Source organism: Chroicocephalus ridibundus, chromosome 5 (assembly GCF_963924245.1).
Source record: "Chroicocephalus ridibundus chromosome 5, bChrRid1.1, whole genome shotgun sequence".
Taxonomy (NCBI): domain Eukaryota; kingdom Metazoa; phylum Chordata; class Aves; order Charadriiformes; family Laridae; genus Chroicocephalus; species Chroicocephalus ridibundus.
Window position 1 is genome coordinate 60,510,591 of NC_086288.1, and position 22,828 is coordinate 60,533,418.

At 35.3% G+C, this 22,828-nt stretch overlaps 1 protein-coding gene across 5 annotated transcripts in view; it reads left to right on the top strand.

Annotated features, from left to right (window-relative positions):
- SLIT2 (slit guidance ligand 2) overlaps window positions 1-22,828 on the top strand; it is a 266,756-nt gene that overhangs the window by 192,910 nt on the left and 51,018 nt on the right. For 2 of the 5 annotated variants that reach the window (XM_063336087.1, XM_063336089.1), the window contains exons 10-21: window positions 622-693; window positions 1,359-1,430; window positions 1,957-2,028; window positions 3,936-4,079; window positions 4,208-4,371; window positions 5,123-5,146; window positions 8,660-8,810; window positions 13,807-13,881; window positions 16,966-17,109; window positions 18,554-18,697; window positions 19,822-19,988; window positions 20,810-20,942. In XM_063336087.1, coding sequence (XP_063192157.1) covers window positions 622-693; window positions 1,359-1,430; window positions 1,957-2,028; window positions 3,936-4,079; window positions 4,208-4,371; window positions 5,123-5,146; window positions 8,660-8,810; window positions 13,807-13,881; window positions 16,966-17,109; window positions 18,554-18,697; window positions 19,822-19,988; window positions 20,810-20,942 — 1,362 coding nt within the window. Of the gene's footprint in view, window positions 1-621; window positions 694-1,358; window positions 1,431-1,956; window positions 2,029-3,935; window positions 4,080-4,207; window positions 4,372-5,122; window positions 5,147-7,536; window positions 7,555-8,659; window positions 8,811-13,806; window positions 13,882-16,965; window positions 17,110-18,553; window positions 18,698-19,821; window positions 19,989-20,809; window positions 20,943-22,828 lie in introns of all 5 variants that reach the window. The other 3 variants (XM_063336088.1, XM_063336091.1, XM_063336090.1) reach the window with 2 other exon arrangements.

The following is a 22,828-nucleotide window of genomic DNA, read 5'->3' on the forward strand; positions in this document are numbered from 1 at the left end:
GTTAGAAGTGTCTCTGTGCAATCCTAGTATTATATCTTAAAGAAAATGTGTTACATAGTGTATCTAAAGAAATCACGTGCACATGTTTAAAAATACGGCATTTGCCTTACTGCAGGTAGCAACGTATGTTATTTGTTCTCTAGGAACATTCCTCTCTCCTTTCTTATGGTTTCCATATTTGAATGATTAACTCACAGAATTCTTTAGACATTTCTAAATAAAACTTACTATAAAAATTGCTCTATGTGAATAATACATAAAGTGTCAACTAACACTAACTCAAGTCTGACTTTTTTAATGACAATTCTAGCTTAAATTTTACAAAAATCTTGTGTGCTCTTAAAATAAGTTTTCTTTAGATACAAAATCAAGATTGGATTTTAATTTACAACATTTTAATTACACTCAATTAGTTAAAAGGTTTGGTTTTACAGACAAAACCTGATTTTTTGTAATGCAAACTGAAATAAAATGACCTTGTTTCTCAAGATGAAAATTATACTGAAAAAGAAAGCAAAAGCAGCCTTCTTTATTAAAGTCTATCTGTTCTATTTTGTTGTGGCTTTAGATTGCTGTTTGGCTTTGGGTTTGTATTTTTATGTTGTTACTATTCTTTTGCAGACGATTAGAACAAAATTCAATCAAGGTCATACCTCCTGGAGCTTTCTCACCATATAAAAAGCTTCGAAGAATGTAAGTACCCAGTAATTTAGATTTAATTTTTTATTTTCATATACATATACACACACAGAGAGATATATATAGATAGGTAGATAGATATATAAAAAACAAAAAACAAGTCGAGGTCATACAAGGAACTGCAGTCAATGTGTGAGCATTTAAGAAAGTTTGACTACTGGAAGATGAACTGATACGGCAGCCTAGGTATTAAGACCATATAGCATCTTTGTCACATTAATAATAATTGTGTTTTTACACAATTGAAATTATTTAATATTGTTCTGCGTAGAAGAAATATGCTACTGTAGTGAATGTTCTATTAAAAAAATTCATTAATGGGGATAAGCCTCTGTTATTTCAGAATACCTTTGAGGCAATATAGTCCTGTAGCCATGGCAAACAGAGAATTCTTTATAAAACGTACTGAAGCAATTAGGAAAAGTAAATCCTATTGTAAGTTTTTTTCAAACATTTGAAAGGTCGATTTTTAACCATGCATTTTGTTTCAGTGTACTGGCAATTTTAGTGGTTTTTTTATTAAAATTCTTTGGCAGTGTCTCACATAAATATTTTAATTTCTCTATCTCTTCCATGACTAATTCTAATTACATATTATTTTAATGTTTTCTCTTTTCAAAATAGCTTGGATTAATTGAATCAAATTTCATTTATTTCAGTGACCTGAGCAATAACCAGATCTCTGAAGCAGCTCCAGATGCTTTCCAGGGCTTACGTTCACTCAATTCACTGTAGGTATCTGTTTGACATGTAAAAACAGAAGCAAATTTCTCACATTCTTATAGTGAAATTATTCTGGATTTTTGACTCTCTGCAGAATTTTCATATGGATTTGATCAATTCAGAAAGCTGTAAAAATAATTTCAGAATGTTAGAGTGATGACTGAATATTGTATCACAGCTGGACACTAAAAATGTATGTTTTTTTTATAAATACGTTCATGGCAAAGAGTTGAACAAAAGCAAACATTTCTTTTATTCCCCAGTTAGTTGTTCTTACAAACAGCAAATCCACTTACCAAGGTCCCTTGGTAAGGCTGTAAACAGTGAGGTGCTGATTCTGCTGAGAGCTCTTTGGGGAACACACCTGTTGGGACAATGCGTGACCCTGCTACCTCACAGGACCGCAATGCATCAAGTTGTTGCTGTTAAATTCCCTTCAGGAAAATGGAAATTTCTTTATTTTTAAAGTCAAAATCTCATAGTATATGCCTTTTATAATGGCGACTTTATTTGCTTTGTTATTTCCTGGTGCAGCGTCCTCTATGGCAATAAAATTACAGAACTTCCAAAGGGCCTATTTGAAGGACTCTTTTCTCTGCAATTGCTGTGAGTATTTATTTATTTTTTTAATATTTATTCTATTTTTGGATGACTCTGAGGGGTAAACTTGATATATGCCTGGAGAAGTGGCAGAAAATCCTGTATATAAGATCAGAGTATAATAAAACCAAATTACGTTAAAGCCAAAGGAGTCAAGAGTGTTGTAGGCGAGCTTGACAGTCGTCCACAAATTTCATCATATCTCAGTTCACGTGTCAGCCTAAAATAATTAAAATGAAACTATTCTTTTGCGTGGAATTGATAAGGATAAAACATGTAACATACTGTCTTGCCCTGTAAACAGTTAATAGTATGTATGAAGTTGTGTGGAAACCATAGAAGGAATATTGGAATGTTTTATACAGAGAAAATATGTAGGGGGAATGCTATGTAATTGTATTTCTCGTTGTACCCATAGAAGAACAGAGTTGCAGTACAGTTTCATTGATGACTTTTAATGTTTTCTGACACTCTTCTCTGTACAATTTTTTCACTCTGTGAACTTCAGATGCTGTTTCATTTAGCACTTCGGAAATGTTCATGTATAGTCTTATAAACCATTTCTATTTAGATTTAATACTGGGAATAAAGAAGAATGTCATGCTGATATGTTTACCAACTATTTTCAATATTTAGCAGAAGAGGCTGTGCATTAGTTGTACCATGTAGAAGAAATTCTTGAAATAGGCCATAAAAAAATGGTGGAAGAAGTTGTCCCAGAATAACTGACTCGTTGATTTAAAACTTCTTCCTAAAGAATTTAAGACTTCTTCCTGCTTGATTCGAAGTATTTAATGTCCAGACTTCATAGTGGAGTGATTGGCAAAATGTCTATTACTAACAACTCATGGAAGATGGCAGATCAGTAAGCAAACACAAAGAAAATGCAAGTTCTAGCACCACCTAGAGGTTTACTTTTTGATTTATTTTAGTCACAAACTAGTATAGTAGTGGGCGGTTATGCATTCCTGTTTTCCTTTAAAGAGATTTTAGCTATAACAACATAATTCAGGTTTTGTATAAAAAAAAACAAACAAAACCAAGAAGAGACATCTCTGAGCTTCTGTTTATTCTGTATGAAAAAAATGCCCATAGCTTGATATACTTTGCATAGACAATACATTTCAGTCTAAAAGTAAATTTCTACTTGTGTGGTGAAACTTTTTATCAGAGCATTGGTTTTTAACTCCACCAGTCCATTCCATTTCTGGCTGGAAATAGGAAAAAAATCAAAAATATTTGGTTATAAAAATGCATCCAGTTGAATGACTTTGTTGGTGTTTTTTTTCCTCTTCAAAAGCATCAAGGAGTTGGTTTAGATTGGCGTGTTTGTTTTAACTTCAGAAGTCTGGGAGGTACAGGGAAGAAAAGGTTCCCTTTGAAGATGGAGAGGAAAAGGGATCCAAGACAGATTTGGATATATTCCATGCCACCGGTTTTTACTACAACTCTGTTAATGCGGCAGCATGCTGATTAGTAACATATAATTAAAAGTGCCACTGCACATCTCTTCCAGCTAATGAACACAGTGTTCAGTACCCTTTTTGTTTGTTTATTTATTTGGCAAAAGGAACTAGTTTTCCTTGCAGATACTTGATTTTTTAAGCTTGTTTCTGTGCACAGACAAATACCACACACACACGTTCTTACCGACACACACAAGAAATGTGATTTTGGCTGAACAAACCCACACATTTCAACCCCAAGCTGCAAACATATAGGAATAATTACAGAGTACCTAAGTAAGATATTTCAATTCACTGAAATCCCTTATGTCACCATCAATTAATATTTGTTACTATGTCTCTTGTTCTGGTTACAAATGTGCACAAAGACTTATCTGTGACAAATGCTGAAGCTGCAGCGACACTGAGCGAATTCTTTCAATTTTATAATTGTATTCTATTAAACAGATTATTGAATGCCAACAAGATCAATTGCCTGCGAGTTGATGCTTTTCAAGATCTGCACAACTTGAATCTTCTTTCTTTGTATGACAACAAGCTTCAGACCATTGCAAAAGGCACCTTCTCACCCCTACGTGCAATTCAGACCTTGTATGTATGCTCGTGTTTGTGGTTGTCTTTAGTATGACTTCCTATTCTACGGTGTACTAAAAATATCGGGAACTGCTGAGACCAAAGGGAAATAATGTGTGAAATTATTATTTTTTCCTTCATGAAAGGCATTTGGCTCAGAACCCATTTATCTGTGACTGCCATCTGAAGTGGCTGGCGGATTATCTTCATACAAACCCCATTGAGACCAGTGGTGCCCGTTGCACCAGTCCCCGCCGTCTAGCAAACAAAAGGATCGGCCAGATCAAAAGCAAGAAATTCCGCTGCTCAGGTAATTTTCTTCATTCAGCTGCTATTTTTCTTTTATTGGCAAACACCGCGGTTATAGAAGTTCTAATGAAGGCAGCTGGCTCTCTACGGAATTATTAAACATTGCAGAATCTTTTTTAGTTCTTTGACTGAAGGGGGGGAAATCATGGAAGTCATAGACTATTGGATCATGGAACATTACTATAGTTAACACATTTGGCACTATTTCTGAGTAGCATTAAATCTAACAAAAGAAATGCAATATATAATACTTCAGAATGAAATGCTAAAGTTATTCACTACAAGTATCACCAACATAAATCATTTTGTAAAAGTTCCACAAGGCTCTGGAGTATGCGAAAGATCTAAAAATTTCTAGCTAAATATGGAAACATGACATATTCGTTTTATAACAGGGAGCTTACCTCATACTGAAATTTACTGTTTTCTTTTTCTAATCTTATTCCATTTCCTACTTACATTTCTCTAAATGCTAACTTTTGTCATATGGTATCCAGCTGTTCCAGGTGCATTTCACATTCTACAATTTATTCAGTCTCAAGTGCAAATACCAGATGAGAACTGTTTGCTATCCATGTTCCGGATACATTTATGACTATTCACACTTTGTTGTTTATCAGCTCTCGTTGTGAATACACATTTTTTCACTTAATTATCTGTAGTTAACTGTAGTCCATACTTAATCTAATAAAACTCATTCTTTGCTTGCTGACATTCAGGTGCATCTTCTATTTTTTTTTCTCTTTATTTAGCTAAAGAACAGTATTTCATTCCAGGTAGGTTTGGCTCTGCAGTGAGATTGACTAACTGCAGATACTCTCTCCCTTTCCCCAAAAAAGCAAAGTTTGTTATAGCTTTTAGGAAACTGATGCATGTGTATTAACATTAGTCAATACCTGTAGCTAGACATAGTTTTCCTTTGTAGATTACTAGTAGCTCTGTTTTCTGAATACTAGAGCTTAGCATGCAGCTCCATTTACTTTTTTTTTTTCTCTCACAATTTTGCACAGAACCTACCAAAAAGTTATACCTCTGCTTAAATTATTTAGAAGGTTGCACCTGCTAGTTCATATTACAATTGACACCTTTACTTACCTTGTACTTTGCCTTTCTGCCACTACTGTCTTTAAAATGTAGCTCTCGAGCTGCTTTTAAACACAGGAAGCCATACTACCATCAAAGAGCTAGTACAACTTTAAGAAACAAACATTTTACAAATGAACATTTACTTGCCTTGCTTTCATGCTGTACACTGGCTGCAGCTACCGCTTGCTCGCCCTCCTTCCGTTTGGAAAATCGCAGTGGAATGCTTGGAAAAGAAAGCTGATATTCTTCATTAAAGGCATTCTGTGGTCACATGGATACAGTGAATCAGAAATGCTTTCCATTAAAGAAAATGCGACTTCAGAGTTGGGGTGAAACAGCAATTTACACACCGCTTTGAGCGACAATAAGTCTATGATATTTTCACAAAAGATTTACTGATGTTGGCCCTAGCTCTTTGAAATATGTTTCTGTCTTTATTTTACCTTGCTTGTCAGGTGTGTGCACTGATTTCTTAATAGAAAAAAAAACAACGATGCACTTGCATTATGTTCCTAACAGATTATAAATGATTGATTGGCAAAATAAACAAGGGAATAATGAATCTATTGATGAATTACAGTATGTGATTTGCAAGCAGGGTTTTCTACCGTAGTTTAATATCTAGAAAAATATCTACAATAATTGATTATGACACCAGTGCACTTGTTCTTTCAAGTACTGCAGGTATATTGTCATTCTGCACTGTCTGAAGTACTGATTTATTGATTGGTCTTAGTCTTTGTCTTTTAAGCTGGTACGTTTCACAGCTCTTCTCCTAATGCTGTGTGATGTATCGCCTAAATTTGCAGCAATCACGTGAAGTTCTTCATGCCCTCATACTAATATGTTGGTTTGAATATGAAGAAAAGACAAAATGAAACACAAAATAAGGCAGCAATTTGTCAGCATTGGCAGCCGCAAAAATGTGTTTTAAAGCAGCATAAAACAGAGGGGGATTCAATTTCTCAAACCTGTAGTACCACTCAATTCCTTAATGAGTAGAACAGCTGTATTCCTGCCACAGAGTGACTTCTACTCAACCTTGCCAGCACAACTTTTGTCTCTGAGTTAGAAGCATTTTCTTGCCAGCAAATGTCTTCACAGCCTGTTTGTGATATGGCCACACATGCAGTTTCGGTTTGTTTACGTACCCTTTAAAAAATGCTATTCCTGGGAAAAAAAATAATTAAATTAATCAAAAAGTGCTACAGACTTGCTTCTTGAAATACAGCTTTTGTGCTTTCTCTTTCTATTAGGTTATCAGGGAGATGCTGCATAAAATTCTTTTAGTTGCTGAAGACCTGGTCCCTGAATATTTTAGTTGTTCACTTGAAACTGCTAACAGTGATTTACTCTGGATGCAGGAGGAAAAAAATGTATTTGTAGCTTTGGTTTTGGGTAATAAAAAGTGCTAAAAAGACTTATTTACACTTCAGTAAATACTATAAAAACATTAGCATTTCTTTAAAAACTTAAATATTTTTATATTTGTTTTAAATACTTTATTGGGAGATCTTGATCTTGACAGTAGGAAGTCTTAGAATTTCATTAAAGTAATTTGGAAGACTAAAGTTTATACAAGTATTAAATCATTAATTTGAAAAAATATCATTTGTCAACTAAATCATAGTAATATTCCATGTAGTTATATCACGTGTGTTACTTAGACATTTACAAACTCTAGAAAACATTATATGTGATGACTGTTGGGTTTTTTTTTTTCTCCCCTGAGGAATCTGTTTCTCCTGTGTTTCTTTGTTTTATTAAGGTTTTAAGTGGCATGGCATATATGTATGTTCAAGGGAGAAGCTTTTAAAGAATACATTCAAAATAGTGAAGAATGATGCATGGGGGGCATTATCATCCTATATGAAACCTGTAATTAACCCCAATCTTTTCTTCATTTTTAAATGCCACTTAAAATGAATTATTCTTTCTCTCTGATGAAGACGGTGCCCCTTAGCAACATCTTCTAATCAAACTAGAGTTGAGTAGAGAACATGAGAGCTTAGTTCATGTTTTTGTCTTAATTGGGATTACTCTGTCTTTCTTTCCTTCTTGGCTATCTTTACTTTTGCAGGAGTTCACCATTTTGGCTGTAAGTAAAGTTCAGTGTCTGAGCTAAATCACAATGTACCTCCCAGCCCTGATGCACCTTCTGCTAGTCTCAGTCTTTTCACCTTTGTCCAAGAAGAACCCACAGGTCCTTTCAGCTTCTCTTTGTTTTCTTTGTCACCCACCCTCAGTTCCTTACTGGATGTTTTCTCCTGATATGTTTAGGACGTTTTCTTTGACTGACTCTGGGAAATGGTGGAGGAAACTTTCCATGTGGTTCATTTTTTTTTTGGTACTTTTTATTTAATCTGTGACAGTAATACTGTTACTCTGGCACTGGACATTCAGTAATAAGAATGCCATGTCATGTAAGCAAGTATTAAGCTTCAAATGCTTCTGTAACTTATACCTACTCCTTCCTCTTTTCCCTTGCTCTTATCCTTGGCCTAATGGATGCAGTTTTGATAATGTAGCGAGATTTTCTGTTGTGCTTGATCTAACCATGTGGTTGTGAGGTATGAGTAAAACATGGTTCTGTCAAGCACCATGGAACGTCACGCAGCTTTCTACAGCATGGCAAGCTGCTGAGGCTTAAGTCAGGATCACACATTTTTTAAATTAAAGCTGAAAACAGGGCTTTCAATCTTACGTGTTTCAGACGATGTGGGGTATCAGGACTATTAAAAAAAAAAACCCAAACCCAAACACAGAGGTTAATGAAGTCCGGTCAACAATACAAATTTGTAACAAGAGAAAGAGAAAAGGTGGCATTCAGGATCTATTTGTTATTGATACAGAGAAAGAAAATAAATTCTAAAAGAATCAGTGGCATTTGTGTGATTAGCTATGAACAAGGCTAGATTGGCTGACAACATAATCAGCAGAAAGTACAGCTGTGAAAAGCTCAAGTTAATGTTATCCTGTTACGTGAAGTTGGTCACAGTTTCTTTTTCCAGCATATCTTAAGCCCCTATATTTAACCCTCTCTTGAAGCCCTTGTGTCTGTTCAGTATCACAAAGTTTATCATACATTTCCCAAGTTGACCACCCGTTATCTGCATTGCAGACATCTTTTCAACCTTCTCACAAGAAGCAAATCGTAGACTTTATTGACTCAGTATCTCTGTTTTGACTTGACTCTTCCACAGGCACTGAAGATTACAGATCCAAATTAAGTGGAGACTGCTTTGCGGATTTGGCTTGCCCTGAGAAATGTCGTTGTGAAGGGACCACAGTGGACTGCTCCAACCAGAAACTCAACAAAATTCCTGATCACATCCCCCAGTACACAGCAGAGTTGTAAGTTGAACCTGTAATAAAGCATTACTTGCTTATGGAAAAACTAAAATTTTCAAATGTAAAGGCACAGCTTTACTTTTTTGAACGACAAAAAGTAAATGTAAACTCTGTGGTGCACTTCAAAGGACTAAATATTAATAACATTTATTTATGCATCATTTCAGTACCATGTGGCCTTAAAAACTTATCGTAAATAAATAAGGTAATTATTCTATGTTTCTAGTTCTCCAGTACATGAGCTACCCACTTGGATTTTTTTGAAAGGTAGTGGGGTTTATTTTGCTTTTTATTACAACTACAAAAGCAAGTAGGACATCCAGTAACCAGGGGTCTGTCTTAACAAGTGCGACCTAGGTGTTTAATAAAATGGAGCTGATTCTTCTTATGCAAAGCACACATTATGTGTGTCAGGCAGCAGACCAGAGGAAGATAAAGCAGACAAACAAGGCAGAGTTAGGTTAAGAAGATGAGATAATAATATAATGAACAGAGATGAGCAGAAAAGAAGTCACAGATTATTACTTGCTTAATAAGTGCCATATGGGAATGATTTGTAGGCATTACAACTGAAGTGGTCTTCAAGGAGGGATTGAAAGATAAAATTAAGGCAGCTTTACAAGGTTTTCCCCTGTGCAAAGCATAGTATGAAAGGGAATGCAGAGATGCTCGAAGGATCAGCAGAAAGGCAGGAGATTTAAGTGGCCGTCATTGGCAGAGTAAAGGCAGGAGGAAACAGCTGTTTTTCCTAGGAGATTTCATGTAAAGAACAAAGCAGGGACAGAGATTAGGAAAGACGAGTACTGTGATCAAGTTGTGACTCACAGGGGTGAGAAGCGCAACAGCATGGCACATCTCTTCAAAAATGATCAGTCTGCGACTGGCATCAAAGCGACAGTCCAGCAGCAAAGGTATGAAATAATGAGACCATGGTTAAGGATTTGGACTGTCTGGACAGGAAAAGGGACCTGAAACTGAAATATTGTGTAAATAGAGATGGAGATTTTTGTCTGTCTCTGAGCTGGGAGAGAGAGTTGAACTTACTGATGTTCTAATTACAAATCTGAGTGGTAATTCTAGTTGTGCCGAGAATGATGGCAAATTCAATTGAAAAAGTGACATGTGGGAAAACAAAAGTTCAGCTTTTGGCCGTGTTCACACTGCTGATTTACTGTTCATAACGTACAGCCAGTGAAGAAAAAAATGATACACAGTCTTCAGTAAAGGGAGATAGATTTCAGTGGAGAAATACATATTTATTTATTTTTCATATAGGATTTGCTAGAGAAGAACCAAAAATGAGGGGAAAAGAAAGAATATTTTAGTGTGGAGGAAAGTCCACGAGAGGACAGAAAATACTCATCGAATATATATAATGTTATGCTATAATATTTTGAGATAAAATTACTGCAGAATAAAAGCTGATGGAATGTGTAGCAGGTTAAAGTGTAGGAGGAGATCATAAAGTAATGGTTGTAAAAATTATAGTTACTAAACCAAGAGATGAAAAATGGAGTTCTTGAACTGACAAGCATACGTTGTCTTGATTCTTAGCAGGATTCATGTATAATTCTTTCTGCTACGAAGAAATAATAATCTTAGTTTACTATTTTAATTGTTGATTTTCATATTCATTTATTTACACGGTGGAAGCTGTCAAGTGTTCTCTTTCTATAATTATGATTCATACATATTACATTCAGAAGAAACAATTAAATCATCAAGCCTCATCTGATGTGTATCCTAAACTCTCAAAATTCAGTCAACAAAAAAATTGTGTTTGACTAAAGCATAATTCATGTTTGGTTACAGCACTTCTTTCAGAAACCATCCAGTCTTGTTTGAAGGTATCAGTGGATTTAAAATCCACCATTTCCCTGACAGTGTTACAGAAGTTAATCATCTCCCTTCACTTCTGTTAAAGTCTTTTAAAATGTGAACTTTTACTTCCAGATGGAATCTACTTCTCTTCAGTTTCCATCACTGCTTCTTTTATATTTTTTTTCTGTTAAAGAGCCCTTTTCTATCCAGCACTTTACCCAAGTAAAATGGTTTGAAACTGTAACAAAGTTACAATTGGACCTCCTTCTTGATAAGCTGTACAGATTGTTCTTCAAGTATTCTGATGTAATAAAAAGGAGGACAGAGGGAAAAGAGAAATTATTTCTGGTTTTTTTTTTTTTATTTCCTCTAAAATCCCAAGTGCTGTAGCTAAATAGGGTTGCCTCACTGATGCAAGAGTTCCAGCTCTTTCTCGTTTCCTCCTGTTATTCCTGGTCTTTGGTGCGCTGCCGTTGTTGCTCCTCTTAGGACTTCCCAGTCTAGTTATAGGGCTGATCTGTGATTTCCAGTCCACAACATTTACTGGCATATGGGAGAAGAGCAGCTAGTTAACCTTTCTTTTACCTACAGAATTTGAGATAAAGGTACTTGTTAGAGTCAAATGACATTGATGCCTCTCTAACAGTGATGAGGAAGGCTGGATTATTCTCTTCAGGGTGTTGTTTGGAGCAAATATCTTACCCATCGTGTTAATAAAACAGGAAAAAGCATCAAATAAAACAGAGAACAGAATATTAAGACATCATTATCAAATGCTTCTTTGGTTTGGTTTTTTTTTTGTTTTAAGAATGGCATTTCAGTACTTTTCAAAGAAAAAAACAGATACAAGTATTTTTAAGATCTTTTTCATGACTTACAGATAACAACTACCATTATTGCCAAAATAATGGTATTAAGATCGAGAGGGAAGATATCACTGCATCTGTTAATTTTCCAATAATCTGTAATATTTTTGAATTCTCTCTAGATTTTTAGCAATTCTAGATCTAAAGCCAGCAATCTCCAGCTATAGTAATGCCATGTGATCCATGTGGTCATTCCTCTGACCACAAACCCATAATTTGTAGCTCTTGGTGTCCCTTTATCTGTGGATCTCAGTGATGATGCATGAATTGTGATATCATGGTATACACAAACTTAGAGAGAAGAAATGATTTGTGCTACAGTTTTAACCAAATTGTGATAGAGTGATTCAACCCATGCTTCTTTTCTATCCTAGAGAAGTATGGGGAAATTTCTCAAACACTGAAAATCTTCAAAACACATGGAAAATTCTTAAAATTTTTCTGTGCTGTTGACAGTAGACAAAGACTAGTTTAAATAAAATAAAAGTTCAAATTCTACGTATGGCGTTTGGTAGGACTAATTAACACCACAAATACAATATTGAGGAATAACCAGCAAGTAGTTCAAGAGAAAAGGCTACGGTGGTGTTATCGTAAGTATTAAAGATAAAGGAGTGCCATTGGGTGCTGCTGCAAATATCATTTTGGGCTGTATGTACTGGAGTGTAGTATGTAAGTTATATGAAAGAATTGTTTTACTGTACATAAAAATAGTAAAATGTCATCTGGAATACTCTGTTAGGGACTTCGCTTTTCAAGGGGGATATAGATCACCTGGAAAAAATTTCAAGGAGAATAAGAATCATCTAGAAATGAAGACTTCAGAGGAAAAAGTGAAAAGATAGAATACATTTGTGTGATGGAAACTTGAGGGAGAGACAAAGTGAATTATTTTTAATATATAAAGGATTATTGCGAAGAGGAAAGGAACAAATTGTTTCAGTGGAGTTAGAAATGAGCACAAGGAAGAATTATTAGATTCAAATGTTTTCACAAACAAACTTTGTTAATTGACACTGTGCAAAAATTCATTTGATATGGTCCCACTAAAAATCACATTAAGTCATCTGGCTGATTTTCAGAGGTGGTAACATCTTTAGAAATTCATGTTTCTTGTACTTCAGCATGGTATTCAAATGTTCCATGTATATCCAAAAAACTCTTCCTGTCTTCTCTCAGTTTGGTTCCGTGCTGAAACTCTTGTACAGCCATACTTTCAGATTTACAACCTTAATTTCCCTTCTGGCTATCATTGAGAACAAGCAGGAAGAAAGGTTGAATGAGCAGCTTTCTTTTATTTTCTAGGGGTTTTTTAATCTTGTCTTGCAATAAGGCAATTCTGAAAAGCATTCTGGGTTTAGAATTATGCTGAATTTCATTTCATGGTGATCTTGTCAGTCATCTTTTTTCCTTCCTATTTAAGATCTCTAAATAAAAGCTGGACAGACTCCCTTCCTTAATAAGAATGACTCCATTAAAACATATAAAGAATCTAAGACTCGTAATTTCCGTTTTCTTTTCAAGAGAGGAAATAGGGAATACTGTGTCAGTGCAGATATTTTTTGAAATATAGACGATCCCCTAACCTAGCAGCTGCTAAAGGTATACTGTGTAGGAACAGCCTTGATATCTGGACAGGAAAGATCAGTATCAGCTAGGTTTTGTTGCTCGTTGTGTACCTTCGTGTAGTGTTACAAAGCAACACTTAATGCTTATGCTTATGCAATATATGCGTGTTAGGGGTAGTGGTCTGAAGATAAACCATGGTCAGAGAAGCGTTTCTAAATTCTCGGGAAGACCTACGCAGTGTATTTCAGTCCCTATTCAAAAGAAGCACTGAGAAAAAGTAATTATTTCATTCTTGTAAATAGTGTTCTGTGAGCACCTCCAGATGTCTGGCAGACCCCACCTGATATCCTTTAAAGAACAGTAAACTAATCTTCAGTGGTTTATATGTACTTCTTAAAGATTTTTATTTATAAGTTGCCATGGAATCCTTCCTTAGTTACATTTTTGTTTTTCTTCCCTTAAAAGAAAAATTAAAAACATTTTCTTATATTTCTCAGTAGTTTTAGTTGTATGATATTTTGTGATCTGGTTTTGATTCTGTTTGTCTTATGTATGCCTAAGTTTAACTAATGAGAATGTTCATTCACAGGAATTACCAGAATTAGAAATATACAGAATAGTTCTTCAGCTACCAGTTGACTACCAACTATTCAGTTAAACCAGTCTGAAAAGATTATTTATTGTGGAACATTCTGTACCAGTGCCTGAATATTTTTTTCTGAAATCGATATCATTTCTTCTAGGCGGCTAAATAACAATGAATTTTCAGTCCTGGAAGCTACTGGAATCTTTAAGAAACTTCCTCAGTTGCGTAAAATGTAAGTGCGACTTCAGTGACCTTGTCTATTCAGATAGCATGTTAGCTCCTTGCTGTGTTTCTCCACCTTTCCTCGTTCTTATCTATAAAAGATTCAGTATATTCTAATCAAAAATCAGGAATGGGTTTAAATTAATCACGGAGGTAGATCAGAGTTGACAGCTCTTCTCTATGGGACCAGGCACTGCCAGTAACAACTTGACGTGGCGTATAGCTCCGGCACCTTCACTGCAGTGTCCAGACAGCTGGGCTGTTACGCAGCCACAGCAGGGAGCTCACAGTATAAGCTGCTCAAAAAAGGTTCCAGTAATCTTTTGTAACTTCCTGTACTACTTTCTAACCAGGCAATTTTGCCTCTTTCAGCACATTCAAGACATGCCTTTGATTCTGTGCTTCATTAAACTGTCATTAGATGAGGGGAATATCAAAATTAAATGACTGAGAAAAAAATGGTTTGATAGCTCATCCATGTAAGTCCATGTTCACAGTTCATGTTCTAAGAGGAGTTTATAATCTTACCAGTCACAGATGTTATTAAAAATAAATCTATGAAAAGCTTTTCTTTCAGTTATGTAAGAGACATATTTGAGGGTACATCATTTAGTTAGGCTTAGTGACTCTGTGCTCAATCTTTTCAGGATTAAATCCAAACATAAATACTAAGTGAAGAAAAATCCAAGTAAAAATAGATCAATGAAAATGATGCACTGCTTTTTTGAATGTAGTCACCAAGTTACTACCATTTGTAAAAGTTCAGTCTACATTACTAGTGACCAAAATCTCAGGGCTAACAATAGTATTACTTAAACTATTGTTAGCCTTATCCAGATCCTTGCTGGCAGCTGTCATGATCACAAATAATTAAATACTTATTACTGATTATTTTTTTTTCAGTTAGTAGGCCAAAGATTAAAAAAAAAAACCAAAACACCACCAAAACCCAACTTTGCTTTTGACCTATCCACTTAGTACACCTTGCAACTTCGTATTGGGCTAAGATACTTAAAAAAAGAACGTAGGAATGTCTGACACAGCAGTGTTCTGGTGCTATACAGTAGATAGCCGGCTCTCTTCATTCCTCAAGGATCTCAGATTAGCCCTTTTTACAGCTACAGAGTGCCTTTAAAATAAATGAAGTACTTGATGCAGCATACATACACATGCACACACACATATCAGTTCTTTGTATTTAAAGAAAATGGGAGCAAGGGAATACTGTCAGTAATTACATATTTTCAGGCTATAAAGGTAGCATAGTAAACATTTCATGTCATCTAAAGCTAGTTTGCTGCTTTTTAGTTAAGGAGTCATTCAAAATGAAAGAAAGAAAAGGAAGAATATTAATCAGTCTCAGTGTAGCTGTCTGCCGGAACTCCCAAGAGCTTTGAAATGTGGATAATTGAGGAGGAACAAAATTGAGAAAACGTTAATGAAAAGTTAACATTTTGAATAATACCGCTCCGTAACTTCCTAATATACTTATCAGTTGTTACAACATTCTTCAATTTAGAGAATAATACAGTGACTGGTTAAGCATGACTGGAAAGCAGTGAAGCAGCGATGTTAGAGGGACACCAATACGAGTGAATTCTATATTTTTGTGGAGCTCATATTTCTTCTGGAGGTTCAAATAGGTGCAAGGTCTTTCTGCACAGATGACATTGAAAAATTGGGGCCTAAATGTTTAATTGATTTGATGGTTCCTCAGTCATAAAGCACGCGTATGTACTGCATCACTGATTAGCTATGCAGCATTAATCCTTAAAATATCCCTGTAAAGTAGTATCCATGTTACACCGGGAAAAAACAGGATTTTAGGAAACTAAGGGATTGACACAGATAAGCCAGCTGAGATGAGAAATAATGAGTTTCTTGCTTCCAGTCTTGTGCAGCACCTTACAGGAGACTCACAGCTCCATTGTGAAACAAAATGAAAGCGATTATTATATCCTTCATCACAGGCAATGTGTATGTTGAATTACAGCTAGGCTAGAGATTAGTAGTCAGCACTCAAGATTAAGCCACAACTCCTTGTTTTCTATGGCTTAGATAACGGCACCAGATCATTCTGGCAAGCATATGAATTTTCGTTGTGACAAATAGTATCTTGATTTGAACAATTAAAATGCTGTTCTAGAAGCTGCATCAAAGAACATTTGCATTTCTTCCCAACACCATTAATTCCATCAAATAAGAAGTTTTTGGCTTCACTTCATTTTGCGTTGTCTCAGAGCATTTCTAAGAGGTTTTCAAAAATAACTAGTGAATTATAACACTGTTTAGCATGTAGATAATGTCCTTCTGTAATACATATAAATAGTTATCTGAAACAAACAGAGCAAAAGGAGGCAAGAACAATATGAAAAATCTTGAGAAAATGTCTGTTGTTGAGTATGTATGCTTTTGTATATAGAGTACATCTACTACCCGTTTGGAATGTGATTTCCATATTTCAACTAAAAGCTATAAACACTAAATATTTTGGCAGTGTTTTAGGTCATCTTCCCACATTTTAATCTGCTTTGCATGTGAATTGCAGCTAAATGAACTCTCTTGCTTATAAACCCTCCTTTTTAACTAATGTCATAAGTGATTAACATTTCATTTGCTGTTTACATTCACACATTTCATTTACATATGTTGCTGTTTATACTGTTTTTTCATATTTGTGTCTACCGAAATGAAATAAAGAAATCAGAGTGGTTAGTTGTGCTGGTACTCATACAGTATCATTTTGTTGTTAATTCATCTAATAATGCTACAAGGACCAAACACATGAAAAAAATACACAGTCACTGACAAGATTCAAAATTATGAAAAGATGTTTTTGTGTGGCAGCAGCACGGACTAGGTAATTGCCATTATTTAAAAACATCTTCCAATGATTATTTTAAAAATCTTTACTTCTTTATTAGCAGGGCATTGAGTTTTGCTTTTATTAGTTTGAAGTTGAACAATACATTTGTTGCTTTTACACAGTAACTCAGTATCTTGAAATCTATACAGTCTGCAGAATTTAACAGTTTATATATAGGGTATTTGAAAAGAAAACGTGTTTTTCTCTGCCTCTGTTAATGTGTAATAGAAACCTGAGCAATAACAAGATTACCGATATCGAAGAAGGAGCGTTTGACGGAGCCTCTGGTGTGAATGAACTATTGCTCACAAGCAATCGTCTGGAAAGTGTTCGACACAAAATGTTCAAAGGCCTAGAAAGTCTCAAAACACTGTAAGTGTAATTATTTGAGTGGTTTTATTCTTTCTGCCACGTATTTTTTAAAGTAATACTCTATCTAAAACCTTTGCTTTTGGAGGATTAGCTATGGATTATTCAAGTTTATCTTAGTTTTTGTTCCTATTTTTACAAAAAGTTTATCAGAAATTATATTAATTCATTAATTATTAATTATGGATATAATGTAGCTCAAATTCTTGTTGTGGTTACTTGACTACAGAAATAATGAGTCCTCTAAAACGATGAAGCGGTTGAGAGTGGATAAACATCCAACTGCAGCAATAGGAATGGGAATAATCATCTGCTTTAAAGTAACACAATTTTGCATGGGAATTACACATTTTACGTAATGGAGTCTGATTTAGTGCAGCTCAACCATTACTGGGAATTTTGCTAGAGGAAAAAATTATTCTGGTGGATATTGAAATGTGGGAAATTATTCTCAGTCCTAAGTAATTTTAATGTCATTTCAACAGTGAAGGGAGGAGTAAAGGCACTATAGCTCAAACTCATTTCATTCTTTCCATGAAGGCAGTTTAGCTCTTTCCACTAAAAAAAAATGTTTATACAATCCACAGCTTCTTGGCCTTCTTCAGAGGGCCTGTCCTTCTGATCAGCAAAGCAGAGCCAAGACTAAATGGTCTTTGGGGCTCCAGCTGTCTATAGACGTCAGGTATTTTTAATAAATTAGGCCTATAATTTCTAACTTTGCATTTAAAGCTGCTAAAATTGTTAGAAGCAGCTATTCTTAGACAAAAGTGTGAGGAAAAAAATACTCCTCTATTGAAGAACAGGTAGGAAAACAGCAAACTTCAAAGCCCTTACAATTTACAGAAATATGACAGATTTTAGAATAGGTGTTTCTTGATTAGTAGTCCGAAATTTTTACTAAATCTTAGAGTCATGCAGAGAAGGAGTCAGGGTAGCCTGATTTAATTTAATTGAAATGCTTGAGAATGCAGTCGAAGTGGTTTCCAGAATTTATCATAAGAAAACTCAGGTTGAAGGGGCCTCAGGAGGAGATCAGCGGCTACCACCTTCTGCTCCATCAGAATAGCAGTTCTGGAGTCATAAGGCTTGGAAACATGAAGAAGGGGCTGCTGTGTATCTCTGATTTGGGTAATTTCAATCAGTTTAATTTGTTGTCAATTAACGAACTCATAATTACTGATTCTGGTATTGAAAGGAACAAAAAAATGCAAATTATTAGGGGAAACACCCTTTGCCTCTTGTGAAACCTCTCCACGCCCCCTTTCTGTTTTCCAGTCCCCTCCACACACACTGCACTCTGTCCCTTCAGTGAGGGGACGGGCGGCACAGGGGTCACTGCGCTGTGGTCCCTTTGGACTTGTACCTCTTGGCCCTTGCTCGGGCCACCACTTCAGCTCCAGCCCCTGGCTGGGGCTAAGCTGAGAAATGCCGGTCCTTCCTTTCTCAGGATGCTGAGGAGCAACCGGGTGAGCTGTGTGGGAAACGACAGCTTCACGGGCCTGAGCTCAGTCCGCCTGCTCTCCCTGTACGACAACCAGATCACCACCGTGGCACCCGGCTCCTTCGATACACTGCATTCGCTCTCTACGTTGTGAGTCGTGTTTTACCTTACCCAAATTTAAACCTCTAAGGTTTTGGGGACATTTCTGTTAATCGTTTACTGTATAATTTCATGGCTTGAGGTAAACTTAAGGGAAAAAAGAGTTCATAGAGGGGTTTTTGAGAAAGTTTATTTTCTGGACCATCTTGGACACATCAATGGTGCCCTTTGATGCAGCATTAGAATGGTTTCCAGAAGTGCCTGAAAAGACAGGAAGAATGTCCTGCTCACCTCCCTTGCTGAAGCTCTCTGATCTGAGCCAGGGTAGAAACCCACATTTTGGGTAGGCATTGCGCAGTCATGGCTGGTTGAATCACCACGTTGTCTGTCTTTTTGCCCTGTGCCATCCAATTATCTTAAATTTCCTCAGCCTACTGAGGATCTTAATTCGTATATGTTTTATAATGAAGCTTCAGTCTCATTTTCTATAAAAAGAAGCATCCCTTTTTATATTTAAATGCGATGTAATTTAAGGGAAGGGAAAACGGTGAGTGAAGCAGCCGCTCAGTTTACCGAAGAAATGCTTTTTGTAGGTAGCATCATTCAGGAAAGTACTTAATCCCCCTTTTACATAAAAAGTGACACTTTGCACCAAGTGACTAATTTGTGCATATTAAGGATGACATGTTTATAAATAATGGAGTTGTCGATAGGTTTGTGCTGAAGTAAGGAGGTGCCAAAAGTAGTGAGACTTCTAGAAGTAAATTCATTTTTATAACTGGCATGTAATCAACTTAGCTGTCACTTCAGATAGGAAACTTATTCTCTGGAGCAAATAAAAGATGGAAATCTTGAGATGACAAATTAATGGAATAGCTGTTGTCAGGTTAAAGCTAATAATGTAATGTAATCGGCCTTCATCTCTATATGAAATTATTGCATTATCAGTACAGAGTGGCTTGACAACAAGTCAGGTCTTTGACAGTTTTAAATTATTTCTAAATGAGTTCTACCAAGATTCACCGCACAGAGCCTAAATTACAGCTTTCACCTATGGTATGTACATAGTATTGTTTGAAGAACGATATTTAAGCTTAGCTTTTTGAAAAATAGAAATAGAATAATTAGGATGAAAAAACGGTGTCATCTGAAGTAAACTTTCCTGTGGTTCTCAGAAACCTCTTGGCCAATCCCTTCAACTGCAACTGCCATCTCGCGTGGCTTGGAGACTGGCTAAGGAAGAAACGCATAGTGACGGGGAACCCTCGCTGCCAAAAACCGTACTTCCTCAAAGAGATTCCCATCCAGGATGTGGCAATTCAGGATTTTACATGTGATGATGGTAAGAAAATTATATTTGAACTTTTTAGAATTTCAGCTTTCGTATGTATAACTGCATGATTCCCATAGGTCCCAAAGTGGTTTCCTTTAAATAACTTCACCTGCGCTTCATGCTCAGTTTCTATGTCGGTTTAAAAGTCCGTCACCCATTTTTGTGGGTGATCAGCAAGCACGCGGCTATTGTATACATGTTTTCCAAAGTTTTTCTTGCCTATGTTCAATACTGTAAATCATAATATAGAGATAATATAAAAATTAAATAAACTGATCAAATGATGTAGTTCAGACAAGAGTAGTTTCAAATGCTGATGCTTGAATCAAGAACTCTTTCAGGTTACTTGATCAACTAACGTGCCATTTTGCTTAGTTTGTGACTTCCTCAACACAATAAAAAAAGAAGTCTGCTATCTTGCATCTCTGTTACACATTTCCATTTATTGCATTACTAGTTTGTCAATTTTCAAGGCTGTACCTTTTCTTTAAAAAGCCTCTGTTTATTTTTAATAATCTCTTAATTTTGAAAATCAGCATATTTGCTTTATTATCTTTAATTTTAAGTTTTGTTCTTTCTTTAATGATCTTTGTTTCCATATAATAGAATTTTTACCTAGTAAAACAGCATTGTACTAAATAAAGTGTCACTTGAAATGTAAATTCTTGGAGCGGTATTTTACAGAGATGACTTAATGTTTTCCCTACCTAGAGATATCATAATGCAGAAATGTCATGTTTGCTTGTACGAATTCCAGGTGGGATATTATGGCTAATACTGAAGTGACATTTGTGTAGCAAGCTTAGCATCTGTTTGTTTTTATTACCCAGGAAATGATGACAATAGTTGCTCTCCACTGTCCCGCTGTCCTGCAGAATGTACTTGTCTAGACACAGTAGTTCGCTGCAGCAACAAAGGCCTAAAAGCTTTGCCTAAAGGCATCCCAAAAGATGTAACTGAACTGTAAGTGGCACACTTTTCACTTTTATGAAAATCAATGTCAGTTTTATATTGTCAGGTTTAAGAACGAGGGGAGAAGAAAATGAAGAATTAGATTTAGGAGATCAGTTGAAATTAATATACAGCTTTACAGACTTACACGGTATCTTGAGAACTTTTGAGGTTAAGTTTGAATTAGCAATGCTCTGTAAGTCCCAAAACACTCTAAGAACTACCTGTTACTGGAAAGTTTTAAAAATACATGTATATAAAACTGTAATCACCCTCAGAATTTATATCCCCAACACTGAACCATCATATAACTGAACGTGGATGTCCTGTAACAATGGGTTAAATTATGGGCAACAGTGAATCTGATTAGTCGATGGTCACTGTTTAGAAAGGAATGAAGAATTTCCGTTATATGAAAAAGCGAAAAGCAAATAACCTATTAATGTGTTTGCATATTTTCATAATGAACATGGTTTTGTGGTATTTCAAAAAGACTGATTCTAATAGGAAGTCTTACTTTTCATATAGTCAGTCTTGCACAATCTGGGATATTTTATTAATATCTTGATAAGTTTTTATGTGAGAAAAATGGTTAAGATTACATTTTATGAAAAGATACGATCTGAATATGCAGATGGACAGTAACATTGATATAAAAAAGAGCTTGCTACCTCACATACTGTTTGAAGATAAGAACTGAATAAGCTACTCATAATAGTAGATAAGTCAATTTTTATTCATTATGAAGGGGAAAATATAAACCTACAAATTGTGTTATTAACCTGTTTTGAATCTTGAACAGATAGGTCACAATATTGAAAGAAATAGATAGAAATTATTGACAAGAAAAAAAGTTTGGCTTGTGTTACATGTGGCCAGTATTTAATATTAAATTACTAATCTTTCATAACGACTGATTAATGGAGTGCTTTTTCAGAAGACATCATAACTGTATATCTTAAGTCACGAAAACAGTTTTATTGTTTTACCATTTGGTATTATATAAAAGAGTCTGAAATGTCCACCACTAGTTTGCTGCTTAATAGCATCCAAAAGGCTTTCGTCATTACTGAAGAGAAATTATTAAGAACTCAAATTAGCATACAGCTATATAAACCTATAACTTACTTCATTAGGTTTTGGTGGTGGTTTTTTTTTTTCTTGAGTAGAAGATGACTTAATTAAATGTAATCTGGCCTAATAAATACAATTTGACAATTTAAAGGCATCAATTCAATGTAAAATTAAGCAGCTAAAGAGAGATACTTTTGGAATTGCAAGTGGAACCCTGACTGTGACTGAAAACTCATTTGTGTACAATTTTGTATGCTTTAATTAGTGTCTAAGCATGCAATTTAGCATATTTTTCAAAAGGATAATGGAGATGGTTCCTGGTAGCACTTGCATACTGATTGATTCTTCATGTTCATTTGCATTCATGACCCTTCCAAGATGTACTCTTGGTGTGTTTTATAAAATATCTTAATAGTTGCTTCATTTGAACAAGGAGGAATTTTTATCAGCCAAGTGGATACTTGTAGTACTTCAATTCTAATGAAGCTAAAGCAATATATCCTAATTTATCTGTTGCTAAAAGAATTTTCTCAGAATACTTACTCCTTCAAAAAGTTTAAGTGTTGTTGGTTTCTTTTTTAATAATTAAGTAACATGAGCCCATGCTCCATTCACCAGCATTTATGTAATGCCATTAACATACCGTAAACATAAAACTTCTTGAGACGTATATTTTGGATTTGGCAAGCAGCCCTAAGGAAGGCATGGTCCAAGGGAAGAAAAAAAAAAAGAAAGAAAAAGCTTTTTGATTAGATGTAGATAGTTATTTCATTAAACTTAACTGTGTTTCAGCCCATCCATTTAGTCAAGAGTTTCCAAAGATG